Below are 17,799 nucleotides of genomic sequence, written 5' to 3' on the forward strand. Positions count from 1 at the left end.
TCACAATCCTCGTGGTTTCCCCCGCCTCGCAAAACGCTAACTTGAGTGGGAGTGCCTTCAAGTATTTATCTGACGGATGTCCTTTATACCAATTTTTATGTCGGCGAAAATTATTTCTCTTAACTTTATTCTTATACCTGTCAACGTCTTCATCATTTTCGTCGCTTGGTGTATCTTTATTAATATCACGTACATAGTTGCCGTCATTATTCTCTTCCCCGTCATCCTTACTATCATCGTATACCACATCTTTGTTTCTCATCTTGTCTTCATGATTATCACTGTCTTTGTCAGACTCATCATTATTACTGTCTCCATCGTCGTCATCACCATGGGTCAACTTATTCTCGTTAGGGTCGTCAATGTTTTCCACACTTAACTCGTCTTTCTCTTTCGAGTTATTAATTGAAATTTCCTCCGCTGCTATGGATATTTTCCAGCATATTCTATCTCCGTCACATGGTTCATTCTCGCAAGTAATATTACCGTCATCTTCGTTGTTCGGTTTGTTTTCATCAACATCACTATCATCATCTTCGTAATCATTATTACTACTGTTGTTTGCGTGGACTTCACCAACCTTCTTTCCAACACAGGAAAGTTTATTCTCACTGGCTTCCTTAATGAATTCCCCCCCCCAGATATTCTTTTACTACTGCCGTCGTCATAATCAGTATCATCTAGCTTATAACTATCGTCCTCCTTGTATTTTGATATATTATCGTGGTCCTTTTCACCTCTATCGTCAAATTTCTCCTTACTATCGTGTTTTAGCTTTTTCTTTTGATTAATTCCCACTAATATCACCGTCTCTGTAGTTTATTTTATTTATTCCGTCATCGCTATTATTTGGCTTAACTGGGTTAGGACAAACTATTTGGGGTGGGAAATTCGTAGAACTATTTCTGAACATGACTACTGCACCTATATGTTCGTCTATCAACGCCTTCCCGTCTTCCATACTAGTCGCTTGACTGATTTTTATATTAGTTTTATCTGTCTCTACGCGGATTTTCTCTTCAGCTGTCGGTACTAATTTTAACGTGGCTTTATCGAATACTTTATTTTCCACTAAGTATATTGTTACTATTCTTTCCAACTGCGTCTTCCTCATACTGGGTGCGACAGCTAAGTCGTAATGTTTTCCTATGACTATGATATCGTCCTTTTTCAAACTATGTAATCCTTCGAATGTGGGAGATTCTATAAAGCTATCTACCCCTGTCATAACGTTTTTATTTGGACTATTAAGATACTTCTCCACTATAGGAATTAATTGTGCTCTATGAAGAGCAGGTCTAACATCTAGTCCATAATGTCCCCCCATTGTCACAAAGTCGTCCTTGGGTAATTTTTGAAGGCATCCACACAAAGACGACTTTAAAAATACTTCTACACTAGTCTTTTTTTATCCACTAATCCTATCAACTTCGCTATTTCTCACTTGTGTTCGTCTGTCCCACATGTCTCACTTACCAACAGATTACATGGCTCGTAGCCCCCAGTGATTTAACTCACAACTAGATTCAAATTTCCCAGACGAGAGCACCATTTGTTACATATGCGATAAAAGGGGTGGTAAGGCAAGTTATAACATAGGGGTATGAACGGAAACTTAATGATAAAACAAATATCGTTTACCTTTGTAACACGTTGCCAAAAGGGGGGAGGGGTATAAGGGAATGTACGGGAAAGCAAAAACCCAAGTATTTTTCTCTTTATCGCATAGGTGACACAGCAAAATAATAAAACAAGTCGATACAGATACAAGGACGAACACAATAAAAACGCGATGAAATAACGAGGTAACAAACACTTTTCTAAATGATACAAAAATAGATTTATTTAAGATAAAAAAAGGAAGAGTTTAACGAAAGAAAAAATGTATTCAAAGTTATGGAATCTGAAGTATATCTACACGTATTGAAATGAGCGAAAGTCTTTGGTGGTGGTGGTGGTGTGTGTGTGTGGGAGGGGGGGTAATCAAAGTCTTTGCACTTACAGGTCTCTTTTGTTTTCCCTTTTTTTTTGTTTCTTTTGCTGGTGTGTTCCACAACTCGTCAATGACGCAGTTAATCCAAGATATTTCCTTCGGTGGGGAAAAAGTTCGAATAGCAAATTCACGTGTTCTCTTTTCTTGCTCGCACTTTATATATCTGTCTCTTTTGTGAGGGATAAGAGATCACATCATCCGCATCAGTACATCTACATCCCCTTCACATGATGGGGAAAAAGTCATCGTCTTTTTCATGAGAAAGTAAATTCATCGCATTCTCTCGCATGACTGGAGAAGGTCACGTCGTCCACGTCTCGTGTATCTCCTTTTTGCATGAGGGAAGAAGTCACCCTCCTCCTCCCACGAGGAGAGAGACCTCTTAACAGGTCGGCGACCCAAACCGAAAAAAAAGCGATTTTCGCTAGTGTCCAGTTACAAAGGGAAGGGGAAGTGATACCACTTCCGGTCTTCCCCCTCTTCCTCTCTGCGAAAAATAGACTTGACGAAATCTCTAGCCGGTAAAGTCTCTGCAAGTTTTAAAGGGGAGGGTACATTAGTAGACTTTCGCTCAGTTCGAAACACCCACTGTATTAGCCTATCTTGTGGGAATCATGTTTTATTTTACCTCGGCGACAAAATATAAAAACAAAAAAAACGATATATCTCGTCAGTCTAAAATTAAGTATTTAAATTTTGATTTAAATACATAATTCAATTTAAAGATTACGTCACAATATATATATTTAGCTAGCTACCTGATGTGGTTCCTCATATAATATTTATATATCTATAATATATATATATATATATATATATATATATATATATATATATATATATATATATATATATATATATATATACTAATGTTCCTAAACTAATGCCTTCTATTTTTATTCCACTTGAATCAATCATAGGTGATTGCTAATCGCATTGTTATGATGACTGCATTCATGGCTCAAAAGTTTAATCTCTCTGTTGCAAATATTGACGGTGTGAGACTCTAAGAATGCAACCCCTATTATGAACGTGCGTCAGAAGCAGAGATGCGTCATTGAATTCCTGGTAAATGTACAATCAATCGATTTGATTGAAAATTGGGCGATTTCACCGATTTCAGTTACAATAAAAATACTGGAGTGTGAATCACTCGTTGTTCATTATTCAATCCTGATCAACGTCAGGTCTCCCTGCTAGTAATCCAATAAATGCACATTATCAATCCGCATCTCCAAAATTTAGAAACATCAATAATGAAGTTTTGACAGTTACTGTTATCATTATTAAAACAAAAAAAAAAAAAGGTCTTTTCTAATGTTAGAAACTCGCCCAATATATGACATGGTAACATATACTGGGTGGGTTTCTAACAGTATTTTGTATAATTTTTTATATTTTTAAGTCATTATCAAAACTTTAAGTGTCAAAACGCGATCATTTTTCTTGTTTTTACCTGACACTCGATACTATGTTTTCTGAACCGAATAAACGTTTTAGAGGGAGTAAAACTACAGATATATAGAAGAGTAACTTATTTTGCCTTTCTGATTTTTTATCACTATTTCGCACCTCTGTGGATTGTAAAACAACCCCTAATACTTTTGGTTATAAACTTTAATTCCCCGAAATTAGTTTCACTTCTCGTACTGTGATTCATATTTAACAACAACAACAAAAAAAAAATGAATCTATAATACTAATAATAACGTGGGCGGGGGGGGTCTAAAACGATGCTTACTTTATAGACATCGGCATTCGAATGTGATTAGTTTTGAAACCTTCAAATTGGCGATTATAAAATAATTGCGGTGTTTATAATTGATTGGGTATCCAAAGGATTTTAGTACTTACAGGGTCGGTTCTGGAATTAGCTGAAGCAGTTTACGATTTTAAAGTCTCGAAAGAAAAAAAGTAAAAAAGCAGACGACACTAAGCATACAAAGAGTTATGTTAATTAGGGTAAAGAAAAAATTCTAGCCTATCAAAAAATGCTGAAAATAAAAACGTTAAAGACGTGTTTTTTAAATCGTAAAATGCTGCGGCCATTTTTGAGACTGATTAAAGATTCTGAGTCAATACTCTGAACTGACTTCATAAGTACTCTGGATACCCATTCGATGCTTTCAGTGCCAATATTTTATCTTATCAATATTTATAAGTTGTTTATATTTGAATGCTCTTATTCAGGAGTGCTGATATGCAACCACTTTGGATTGCTAAGCAGGCAGACGAATTAGAACGTTATCGGGCAGCTGTGCATCGGATGGGCGAGGATATACTTCGACTAAATGCCTACATCACCCAAATCCAAGAACACAACCAAAACTTGAAGAGACAATTGGCGTCGTATGACAATATAACAGACTTTCATCTTGAAACAAGCAATATTGATGGTATCTCCAAAGCTGAATTTGCTGAACAACTGGGTATGATTCATATGTTTATAATTGTTTTTAAATGATTCATTTACTCCCGGGCAATGTCAGACTACTGTAATCAAATGCATTTTTTTTAACTTGTCGCGGTCAGAGAAGAACGCCAGAAAAATTCAATATATCAATTAAAAACAGTTTTATGTTGTTTTTTCTTTGTTTGTTGAATATTATTAATTTATATTATTATTAAGACATATTAAATGATGAATCATTTCGAGTTAAAATTCAAGTTTAGTTTTTAGATGGACGTGAAATCAGGTCACATTCAGTGGCCATCTTTTTGTAGCCTATTCAAATAATGTTGATACATTTCAAGCGTGTTTTTTCTCCAATTTACATGCATGAAAATAAAAACGTTAAAGACGTGTTTTTTAAATCGTAAAATGCTGCGGCCATTTTTGAGACTGATTAAAGATTCTGAGTCAATACTCTGAACTGACTTCATAAGTACTTTGGATACCCATTCGATGTTTTCAGTGCCAATATTTTATCTTATCAATATTTATAAGTTGTTTATATTTGAATGCTCTTATTCAGGAGTGCTGATATGCAACCACTTTGGATTGCTAGGCAGGCAGACGAGTTAGAACGTTATTTATGGATTTTGAATAATTAAAATAACAAACCGTTAGAAAAGCCATAAACTGCAATTAAGCGTATTTTACGACCGGGCAACGCTGGGAGGCTTGCTTATATATATATATATATATATATATATATATATATATATATATATATATATATATATATATATATATAAGCAAACATTGTTCAAAATAACAGAGTTTCTGCTTACTTATGCCATTTTTATTGTATTCGATTTTTCTTATGATGTTTTTTTGTGTGGAAATCAAAAAGAAAATAATATGTTCCATATATATCACGAACGTTTTCGATTCTTCGTCAAATCATCATTGAATGAAAAATAAAAAAAAAAAGCTAGAGAAAAAAGAAGAGAATTTTAATAAGCAGTTATGATTCAGGCGTTTTTAGATAGATAGCATGTGTAATTAAACAGAAGCTCTCTGTTATTTTTAACACTTAAATTAAAAATGTTGCCTAAATACACATACACATACACACACTATATATGTGTGTGTGTGTTTATGTGTGTGTGTGTGTGTGCGTGTGTAAATTCCTGAGTTTATATATAAAATATGTATATATTAAGGTATATATCCCTTATTATATCGTCCAAATTGTTTCAAATAACAAGTTCAATAAAGTTATGTTTCCGGCTTTAGAGCATATATACTGCAGTTCTAATCTTTCTTAAGCACCTTTCTTCCTCTTTATTTTGTTTGATTTTGTTTCGCCAGTTATTTATGGCAAACGTTGGTCCATATTCTTCAAAAAGAAAAATTGTATTTCCCATCGATTTTCATATTTAATTATTTAGTCTTGATCGATATAGATTTTTTTTTATTATTAATATTATAGAGAGACTAGGAGGAACTAACTCGCCATCAGTCTAAGATCTCTTCCTATTTAAAGAACATGAAACATACTTCAGTAATATCAATGACTAGCAGGGGTGCCCGGCGTTGCTCGGGTGTTTGGAGGTGTATTCTGTGCAAAAAAAGCAAAAAAAAACAAAAAAAAAAATGGTTAATTTTTTAAAACTTTGACCCCTATTATGACCCCTTAAAATTTATAGTTTCGGGCTCAAATCACTTTATTAAGTTAGATCCAGGTTCAAGGAACCTATATCTAAAATTTCAAGTGTCTAGACCCAAAAATTGTCGGAGGAGTTTGGTAGAGTTCTTAAAGGTCAAATCGTTGAAATTTGACCCCTTAACAGCCAAATTTCTGGCTGACACCCGTCACATCGATTTTCCCAAATCTCAGTACCCGGTATTTCAAATTTCGAGTCTATAGACTAAAAATTGACAGAGTTATTGCGTAGGGAAATGTACACAGACAGACAGACAGACACACAGACAGACAGACAGACAGACACGTTCACTTTTATAGATATATAGATAATCTTAAAAGTTCTAATGCAAATCTGATGGAATGCCACGGTTTTCAGTTGATTTTTTTCACTTGTTATTAATCTGATTTTTGTTTTCAGCCGCTCTTCATTGTAAACATACAAGCCAATCAAATGAACTTGCAGCATCAAAAGAGAAGATCCTAAAACTGCAGAATGACATAATTCAGGTTCGTTTCCCATTCTTTCTTTTTTTCTTTTTCATAAAATTAATCATTTCATTCATACTGCTCATCAACAGCAACGGTAGCGATGACGATGGCTAAGTGGTTAATGACATGGGCTGACAACCTTATGTGCCAAGTTCGAATCTGTATAACCGAAGATAAGAGTCTCATTCTGGCATTTAATAACAACTTTATTGATTATCTTCGTTAATATGACTTGTATAGAGAAAGGGTTAGCGTTGGGAAGAGTTAATATGTATGGATGTGGATGAAAGAGTAGATAGATCTGTTGAAAGAGAGAGAGTTCATGGATGTGTGTTGAAGCTAGTAGTAGAAGCGTGCGTCCATGTATGGATGGGGACAAAAAATTAGAAAATCCTGTGGGAGAAGGAGATTTCCTGTGTGCACCACATTGAAGTCTGTGTGCAGAGGTAGCCATGTTGGCTTGTTTGTCTTCTTGTTGACTAAGGGCCAAAAGCCCGGGTTAAGTAGTGCTCCAACAGAGTAGTGTGTTGTCAGATGAGAGTAGGGCAGAGAGAGAGAGAGAGAGAGAGAGAGAGAGAGAGAGAGAGAGAGAGAGAGAGAGAATTGCAGTGGGTTTAACCTTTTATAAACCCAGTCATGTGGTCAACTCGCCTGCGTGATAGTCTTTGATTGGACAAGCTAGAAAGGAAGTTGACTACTACAGCCAATCAACAATGCTGTTATAAAACAAACATATTCAAAGTCTTAAGCTGCAAATATATGCTGCTGCTGCTGTTTGTTCCACAAAAGCACTTTAAATTAGGACGTCGGTAACATTCATGTTGTCCCTCCGATGTTTTCCTAGAAAAAATTTTAACTAGAAAGATATCGGAAAAATGAATGCCAAACAATAATCATCTGATTCACTCAAAAGGAATGAATGATACTTAACAAAAAAAGCAGCGAATAGAAAAAAATTGTTATAAATTATCATTTGACGAATTATATTTGTTTTGTGAGAGTGAATGGCAACAAGGAATACTTTTTGCTTCTATTATTAGTTGTTACAGGCCTTTTTCGAAAGTCAGCTTAACTTAAAGGCATGCAGTTCATCACGTACATCAAATCTGTTGCCAAGGTCGCTGGGGAAATGATGGAATCCTTCTATCGACCCAGTAGATATCTCATTGCTGATGCAATTCTCTACCTCTATAAGAACCAGGTATATTCAAAGATAGAGTACTGTTGCCACATCTGGGCAGGAGCTGCTAGAAAGACCTTATCCTGCCTTGACAGATTTCATAACCTAGTGGGGGATGCCCTTTCCTCTTCCCTGCAACCTCTTTCTCACAGAAGAGATGTTGCAAGTCTGTGTCTGCTTTATTGTTATTTTCATGGCAAGTGCTCGTCTGAGCTCCAATCTATGGTCCCCCTCGCTAAACTTTCACAAGAAACACTCGTCTAGCTGAAAACACTATAAATAATTTCCCCCCACTCTTTATCTGTGCCTAAACCTAAACGTAGATTCCATGAACAAAGTTTCTTTCTTAGAATTGCACATCTGTGGAACACTCTTCCATTTACCTGCTTTTCCGGCTGACTATGATATGGTCATCTTCAAGTCCAACGTAAACAAGTTCTTGATGAGCCATTCCCCTTAAGTTATCCAATGTACCGAATTTCCACTACTAACAATTACTACGACATTGTCTCATTGACCACTGTACGCTTATTAACCCTTATCCTCGAGTGACCTCTGGGCCTTGATAAGTGGTGACTCCTTTGTAAACAAAACAAAAGTTCAATGACCAGTTAGATCCGGTATGTAGGATTTCTTCAAAAAAACACAAAAAGAAATCATGCATAAAAGGATTAATAGTGCTTTATCAGTTGAACATACCTGGTTAGTGCCACAATATTTTTTTTTTTTTTTTCAAATAGACACAAGAATAAATAGTAGCAACATTCAATCTAAACAATGAAGTTCATTTGGGGCAAAGAAAATAAAGCAGAAAAGATTTACATAGAAGACTTAAATGTGTTCTTTGTGAACAAATCGTTGTTCAGATATTCAGTCGGAGTTTCTAGAAATATGTGGAATGTATTCTCACATAAATGAAACAAATAATAAGGAAACATTTGAGTCAATAGAGTTACACATTTCTCAGTGGCTGGACTCAAAGGCTTTAGCAAGACAACTAGTAGAGTGTGTGGAAAACAATACCACAGGGCTACTTCCCAGCTGACTACAACATGGTCGTCTTCAAGTCAAATGTAAATATGTTCTTATTTAGCAGTCTTCTTAAATAATCAAACTCTACCCAAATTTCACCTTTACCGATCATCACAGTGTTGTTTCACCATCTAACACTCAATAACCTTTATCCTCGAATGGCCTTTGGGCCTTCAATAAGTTTCCAGACATTTTTTGGACAGGCATTTAAAATTGTTGTAGACTCTTGAAAATTCAGTATGTTATTGCCATGCATCTTATGAAATAACTAACCAATTTTTATAATTTCAGGTTCAAATGAACAGCTACAGCAGGAATTTAAATACAGTCTACTAAAGCCTGATTGTCACAGCTGGTGAATTTCAAAAATGCAATCTGGACGTGAGGATACTTTAGAAGAATGATTAGCTATAAAATTCTGTTTTAAAGTTAGAAAAAATTCCACAGAAACGTATGGAATATTTCAGACTGCTTCTGGACCATCTTGCATGAATCGACCATCAGTTTTTGAGTGGTATAAGAGACTCAAGGAAGACAGGGAATCTATGAGGAATGATGAGAGGTATGGAAGGAGTAAGAAAGTCAGAATACCAGAGTTGATTGGCCAAATAAAGAATTTCATGGATAAGGACTGTCGTGTGTCTATAGAGACAATAAGTGCACAATTTAATGTTACTGTGGGAACTTTACATACTATTCTTTGTGAGGAACTGAAGATGCAGAAGATTTGCACAAAGTTTGTTCCAAGGGTGCTCAGGAAAGATCACAAATTATTTGAGCAAGATGGACATTAAAACAGTTCCTCGCTCTCCGTATAGTCCAGACCTTGTTCCCTGTGACTTTTGGTTATTCACTAAACTCAAGGAAAACTTTAGAGGCTGTCGTTATGAGGCAATTGAAGAGGTGAAAGAGGCTGTGACGGGGGTTATTGACACGCTCACGCAAGAGAACTTCCATGGGGCGTTCCAGAAGTTGGTGGAACAGTACAAGTGCCTTGCAGTTGGAGAAAATTACTTCAAAAGTTACTAGAGTTTCATGGGTGTACTATCAAAAAAGTGCCCATACGAAAAATATCTGGAAACTTATTGAAGACACCTTATAGTTAATAAACATGGTGTTTCCTGAAGTCTGAATGATAACAAGTTTCCACTACTCGCCACCTCTTTCGATAAATTTTGCAAATTAGTTTGCATTATTGCAACAGCCGTTTTACATTGATTTTTGTCGATAGTGACCATTGGCTTCACTGGAATTTAAGTGGTAATAAGCCTTCTAAAGGTGCCAGTCCTCTCCGTACTCATCCAGTGGAAGTCTGGTTAGTGCTTTCTCTCCTCGGTCCTTCCATTCTCCTCGACCCTTCTTGATTATTTGGTGGGCTGTGGCATAAGCCAACATTACAATTTGGGGGGGGGTAATTTACAATCATACAGTTTCAGTTTTCATGATGCCATATAGAATCTCTTTGTGTTTTACATCTGTAGTAGTTTCTATCTGTCCGGTTTTTGTAATAGCATTCTCTATTAACTTGTCTAATTTCCTTTGAGGCTCATTTATCGTTCTGCGTGACCTTTGGTTTGTGCTGATCATACTTATCTACAATAATTAATATCAAATTATTAATAATTTCAAATTTATATTGTCTGTATATCAAGTTGTTGATATAGGTTATGGTAATGTTTGAACAATTTTCCAAAAAAGTTGAAATGCGACCTCTCCATTTTTACCCTTCTTTTTTAGAGAGCTCGCAACTTATAACCTTTGTGGTCTTTTTTTGAAGAGCTCACTTTTTCTTTTTTTCTTTAGCGTTGAATGGTTCAGGGTCGCCTGATAAAGTCTCATCGACTGAAACAGATGGCTGTTTGTAGCGACCAAATGTAACTGTTTACCTTCAAATATATATATATGTTGCTGTTTGGCGTTCTGTGGACGTTTAGCATGAATGGAGACACTGTGATATAATTGTAATCCCTTTCTTAAAACCAAAAGTATTTATCTAAATAATCTGGTTAATGTACCATCGAAATATATCAGGTTATTATGGTTTATCTCCAATATCCTTATAGGAGTTTGTGATACATCTTTAGACAAAACAGATACTACCCTTGGATCTTAACCAGAAACCCAAGAAGGTATATTTTAGTTTCATGTATGGCCCAAAAGTGAAATCATTAATTTTTTTTTTTTTTACATTGCGTCTTTGGTGATCGGGAGATCCTATTTAATAAAAAGGAGGATAGAAGGTGTTAACATAGTACAAACATTAAATTAGTGTACCTATATATTAATTTAATGTTCGTAGTATGTTATCACCTTTTATCGTCATTTTTAATAAATAGGATCTCCCTATCGTATGACTTATAATCTGGAAACCGTAACATACGTGCGTACGTTAAAGGTACTATGGTATTAATGTATAGATAATATTAATAAAAACAAAAAAAACGGAAAAACTAATTTTCACTTTTACATTCGTGATGTCTTTTTTTCAATCCTTCTTATATCTGATACATTCATGCATTATAATCGCTTCATATGAAATTATCTTCTTTTTTTTTTTTTTTTTTTTCATAAGTTTGTTGATATTTTTTTGTTTACTCATATTCACTCCAAACAGAGGAAATTGTCACTGAGATGTATGGGACACCTGTGTATTAGAAATAATATCTACATGAACAGTCTAAGTAAGGAGTTGAGCAACGCGGTTAATAGAAATTTGGTTACTTGATTAGGAAAAAGTTGGAATGAATAATGCAACTTGGTAGAATTAGCTGCCCCTGACCGCATCTGACTGATATAGAAAAAAAGGGCCACCATCTTCCATATATAAGACCACATCCCCACAGCTACATAGATATGTTCGAACATGTTTTTCTTCACATATGCACACGCACGCACGCATATACACAGCCTCATACACACACTCACATTCATGCGCATACACACACCCGAGCTGTGACGTCACTTCCTTTTAAGTGAAAACCAGATATGCGCACCCAGAACACTACCTCCAGTATAAAAGTCAAGAAAACCTGTCAACTTCCCTTTTTTTCGTCCGAACCAGTGTTCGACCTGTTGAGTCGACAAACCGACCACGCACCCTAACGTCATTTTTCCTGCTACTGTAATGTGGGATAAGCGCAAGTACACTTTATATGCTTTCTCTCTTCATGAACTGGATTGACTTTCTCACTCTATCTCCCCTTCGTTTTGGTCCATCAACACAGACATATGCGCGACTCTCTACTGAGCTTAACCCTCTCTTTCTACAGGCCGGCTTGCCACTTCACGTTTCTCTATTGCATTCCCCTTTCCTTCCACGCATGTAGTCGTCAACGGCCGAATGAACATGTGTACACCCAAGACTTTCATTTCTCAATAGAAAATAAACGACATGTTTATTTTATTCCCACATTTGAGTTCTTTGTTTCCTTCATTCAATTCGTTTCATTATTTTTTCTTGTAGCGAGTTAGAGTATTTATATCATGGTCCGCAACAGATATCATCTTTTATTCAAGAGAAAACTGAAATATAACAAAAATTGTTTCTTTTTGTTGAAAAAAAAAAAAAAAATGAACGCTGAATTTTGGAGTTCCTATTCTAACAGTCCTGTTTGTAGTGAAAACATGAGCACAAAATAACATGCTCTCATAAGGCGATCAAAACGACAACTGATCTTGAATTGCCTTTTTTTGATCAAGATACATCTACGCGTATAAATATTGCTTTTGTGCAACTGTATCATAACACCCACGCAATTAACAGTTCAGGCTTGAGTGTGCATGTGTGAAGTCGAACCACAACTCAATCTAAGGTATGATCCTACGCATAAATTTAAAAAACTTAGATCCCTCATTTAAATGCTATTAATACAATGGATCATGATGACGATGATGATGATGATGATTTTAAAATGCTTTTTTCTTTGTAAATGACCAGATGGGGTGATAGTGCTGGTGATGATGATGATTCTAAAGTGCTTTTTTTGGTAGAAGAAAAAACAGATCGAGTGGTGGTGGTGTTGATGATGATGGTGATGATGATGACGATGATCCAATAGTTCTTTTTTCAGATGTAGTGGTCGTGGTGGTGATTATGATGATGATGGTGATGATGATTCTAAAGTTCTTTTTGTTTCCTTTGTAAATAACCAGATGTGGTGGTGGTTGTGGTGACGACGACAACGACGATGATGATGATGATGATTCTAAAGTTCTTTTTTTCTTAGTAGAACAACAACCAGATGTGGCGGCGGTGGTGGTGGTTGTGATGATGGTAATGATGATGATGATGATGATGATGATTATTCTACAATTCTTTTTCTTTCTTTGTAGAAGAATGACCAAATTAAAGAATTCCTCGTTGTATTTGAGGCCCATGAGTCACAGCAGAAACTGGTTCAAAAATTGCAAGCAAAAGCAAAGAAGTCAATAAAACTGGAAGATCTATGCATCAAACAAGAGAAGGTGATAGAATATTTGCAGAAGATTTTGGATAAACAATTGGAAAACAGGAAAACAGGTATGAAATTCTTTCTACGCTCAACCCAACCCTAACCCTAACACCATCAACGTGCTTTACGTGTTTTACATGTTTAACCACTACTCAAGAATTTGTCATTAAAGCCAAATGGATTTTAAGGCAAATTAGTTTTGACTATGGACGGTTCCAATATTTTTTCCGATCTGATATGATTACCGATTTCACACTAAATTCCAGATTCCAATATAATTACTGTTGTGGTTGCAAGGTTGAACAATAATTAGTAAGGAAATACAATGAAGACGCAAACAACAAGATAACGCAATAATAAGTGTATTAAAGAAAAGGTATATTTACAATATGTACAAATGACGGTGTCGAGTCAGAGAGTCTTGGTGGGAGGACATGTACGCTCTTCGGCGTCACTTCTGGTGGCATTTGAGTAAGACACACCAAGGCCAACCTAGGCTTGCCATTTATAGTGTTATGTTATTCGCATATGCAAATAAGTGGTTGCCACCACAACACCCCCTTCCCAAGATTTGAAGTCACACAGATTTCAATATCTTTTTCTTTTTGGGTTTACCATTAATGGTTCATTCACTTTTCTTTTCCTACCTGATCTTCGGGGTTCAGGTGCATTTTGAGGCGGTTCCAAATTAAAAGATTCGTATATGATATCTATGGTGTGCTCCTCTTCGACTGTTGTCGTATCATCATCATCTTGGATATGACGTTTTTTTATCTGATTTAGGTGCCTTTTATGTATATTCTGTGGACCTTTAATCATGTATGTACAATCACCAATGCGTTTATCCACTACTCCACATTCCCAGTAAGATGTGTTATTTCTGTAGCACTTAAAATATACTCGATCTCCCGAGTTATATTTCTTTCTTCTTGTGTGTGTAGTGTTTCGGATAATTGCCTGCCTTGGCAATAGTTTGTCAAACGCTGATTTTACCTTTCTGGCAAACATTAGATCAGCTGGTGATATGTTTGATGGTGTACTAGGATGTGGTGTAATCCTATATACTTGCAAGAATTGTTGCAAAGCTTTTTCTGTTGGTGTTCCAATGGATTTCTTTAACGCTCGTTTTAGCGTGTCCACGAACCTTTCCGCGAGGCCGTTCGACCTTGGATGATTCGGCGGAGTCGTGATGTGCTTCACTTGGAACGTGTCGCAAAATTCCTTAAACTCTGCAGATGTGAACTGCGTTCCGTTGTCAGTGACCAGTGTGTCTGGTACACCGAATCTTGCAAACAACTCGTGTAGGAACCCTATTGAGTTGTTCGTTGTTGGATTCCTGCAATGCATTACCTCCGGCCATTTTGTGAAACTATCCACTACAATTAAATAATAGTTTTCACCTACTGGACCAGCGAAGTCCATGTGGATTCTCGACCATGGTTGGTCGGTTTTCGGCCAAGGTTTGTGCACTATAGGTGGAGATTGGCATCCTTTACATTTATCAATTGTTGTCGCTATGTCAGTGTCCATGTTATGCCAGTACACGTAACTTCTCATTAACGACTTCATTCGATTTATCCCCGGATGTCCTGTGTGGAAATCTCTTAACATCCTATTCTGCAATGTTTTGGGTATTACCACTCTCTCGCTGTACAGTAACACATCGTCACATATGGAGAAAACTTCTTGCACCTTTGTGTCAGTTATAATTTTCTCTTTTATGTCCTTTATATATTCGTCTTTCTCGGCTTCCCTTTTAATGTCCGACAAAGTTACGGGTAGTTCCTTAATGATGTTTGCTACCATATTTTTTACTTCAACATTTGTCCGAATTGCTGCAATGACTGATTCTTCCAGATTGTGTTTCTGTGGTATCAGTCTTGACAGTCCATCCGCATGGCAAATCTTTTTTGATGCTAGATGTTGTAGCTGGAAATCGTAATTAAGTAGTATTGTACCCCAGCGCAGCAATCTATTTGCGGTGTATACCGGCAATCCTTTTTTTGATCCATAGATCGTGACTAACGGTTTATGGTCGGTTTCAAGTATGAATTGTCTACCATATAAATATCGGCGAAATTTAGTCATGGCAAAGATTATGCTCAACGCTTCTTTTTCGATTTGTGAATATGCCCTTTCGGCTGGTATCAACGTTCTCGAAGCGTGCGCTATTGGTTTTCTAGACCCATCCGGCATAATATGTTGAATGCATGCTCCTAAGCCGTAGGAGCTAGCGTCACTAGCGACGACTATTTTTAAGTTTGTGTCAAAGTGCGTTAAGAATAATTCGGATGTTAGTGCGCTCTTTATTTTGTCAAAAGCGGTTTGACATTCTTACGTCCAGTTCCACGGTGTATCCGTTTTAAGCAGATTATTTAAGGGTGTTCGCAAGTTATGCATTCCTTCAATAAAAGATTGGTAATAATTTGCGAGTCCCAAGAAACTCTGCAAGGTTGTTACATTATCGGGTGCTGGCATATTTTCTATTGCCGCAGATCTGTCTGGGTCTGGGCGTCGTCCATGTTTGTTTATTATGTATCCAAGATACTTAATCTCGCTCATACAAAAGTCACATTTACTTTCTTTTACTTTAAAGCCGAATTCTTGTATTCGAGTAAATACTTGTTTCAAATGTTCCTTATGTTCTTCTAGGGATTTGCTCCTGACAACAATGTCGTCCAGGTATGCACATGCGCACTCAATACCACTTAGCATGGTGTCCATCGCTTGCTGAAAGATGGCAGGCGCTACTTTGATGCCAAAAGGCAATCGGTTGTATTTGTATAATCCCTTATGCGTATTGATGCATAGTATTTTTGAGCAATTCTCCTCGACCGGTATTTGCAAATACGCGTCGCTCAAGTCTATCTTGGAGAAGATATTACCCCCATTCAACTTCGTGAATATTTCCTCTGGGCTTGGTAGGGGGTAATGGTGATCTTTTAATAGGGAGTTGACCCCGGTCGAAAAGTCTGCGCACACTCTAACTTCGTCATTCTTTTTCTTTACGTATACGGTGGGGGCTGCCCACTCGCTGTGTTCTATTTTTGATAGAATTCCTGTCTGTTCCAATCTATTTAATTCTTTATCAATCTTTTCCAACCCAGCGAACGGAACATTTCGCTTTTTTCTAAAAATTGGGCTAGGGTTTTCTTTAAGTTCAAACGAGGCCTTGAATTTATTGCAGCGACCTAAGTTAGTCGTGAATGCCTCAGGAAATAATTCTTTTAAATCGTCTTTTATATTTACTGTTGTTGGAGAAGAACATTCTAAATTTTTACAGAATGTATTGATTGGCTTATCCCATAGTCCGAATTTCTCAATTAAATCTATTCCAAACAGATTTTCACTATATTTTAGTACGAATATTTTTAATTTCTTCGAAATCCCTTTCAATTTTATCGGGAGGATAACTTCTCCTTCAAATTTTATACCACCACCAGTTACCGTCCGGGCTGCTTTACTAGTTTTCATCATGGCCGGTTTTCCCAACTTTTTCCACGTATTCAGGTTTATTATAGAAACATCGGAGCCGGAGTCGAGTTGTAACTTTATTGATGTTTTAAATATTTCCACTTTTACGTATTTTCGCCGATCTTTGTCTAATTTTGTATTTGATTTTGTTTGCTGTACTCTCTTTCTGGTGTAATCTTTATATCTGCAGCAATCGCTTTTGTGTCCCACCTTCTTACAAATGTAGCATTTTTTCTTCTTATAAGGACAATCTGATTCCCAATGCTTTTCTGCACATCTCTTACAGTTATATCTAGGAAGAGGCTTGTTATATTGTGTACTATATTTATGGTTATTATCTTTGGAATATCCCGTTCCATTGCTTTTCTTTGTAAAGTTCTTGGTTGGTGCATATGGTTTTCTAACTTTTCTTACATATGCCACTCCGGATTCTTCTATATTTTTTGAATCCTTTTTTAGTGTAATGGCCCTTTCACAGTCCTCTGCTAGTTTCTGGAGGGTTAAATCTTGCTCAGATTCCAGCTTAGACAACACTCGTCTGCGTATTTCTGCATTTTTCGTGGAAACTAACCCTTGAGTGAAGATTAGACATTTAAAATCTTCTACCGTTAGTTCTGCAAGCTTAAAATTATCGCAGTTTTTATTGACAACTGATGCGTATGTCAAATAATCTTGGTTGTCCATCTTTCTTAGATTCATGCACAGCCATCTTTTATGAAAAAGAGATATATTTGGATTAAATAATTCTTTTAGTAATTTTACAGCTTCCATGAACTCTAATTCCGCAGTTTTTTTAGGTAATATGTAATCTACGAATTTGCTGTGTTCTGATGTACCCAATTTTCTGAGTAAGAGGCTCACTTTCTGACTATTTGGCCAATTTTTACAGTCCAGTTGAAAAACATCCTCGTATCTTGTGTAGTATGCTTCAAAATTCTTCTCTTCCTCAGGCACATAATGAAATGTGTCCATGCTATTAAAAATAGTTGTATGGGAGAAATTAACACTATCGACATTTTCTCGATTACTCTTTAGTAGTTCCAGTGTTTTAGCAAAACATTCCTCTTGTCTTTCTTCATATTCCAA

At 36.3% G+C, this 17,799-nt stretch overlaps 1 protein-coding gene across 1 annotated transcript in view; it reads left to right on the forward strand.

Annotated features, from left to right (window-relative positions):
• Window positions 1-17,799, forward strand: part of LOC145284513 (coiled-coil domain-containing protein 33-like) — a 97,054-nt gene that overhangs the window by 24,637 nt on the left and 54,618 nt on the right. The window contains exons 3-5 of the mRNA XM_080133400.1: window positions 4,184-4,422; window positions 6,506-6,594; window positions 13,121-13,307. Of these exons, the coding sequence (XP_079989526.1) occupies window positions 4,184-4,422; window positions 6,506-6,594; window positions 13,121-13,307 (515 nt within the window). The remainder of the gene's footprint in view (window positions 1-4,183; window positions 4,423-6,505; window positions 6,595-13,120; window positions 13,308-17,799) is intronic.

This window comes from Euprymna scolopes, chromosome 9 (genome assembly GCF_053919585.1).
Source record: "Euprymna scolopes isolate OS-2025 chromosome 9, ASM5391958v1, whole genome shotgun sequence".
Taxonomy (NCBI): Eukaryota; Metazoa; Mollusca; class Cephalopoda; order Sepiida; family Sepiolidae; genus Euprymna; species Euprymna scolopes.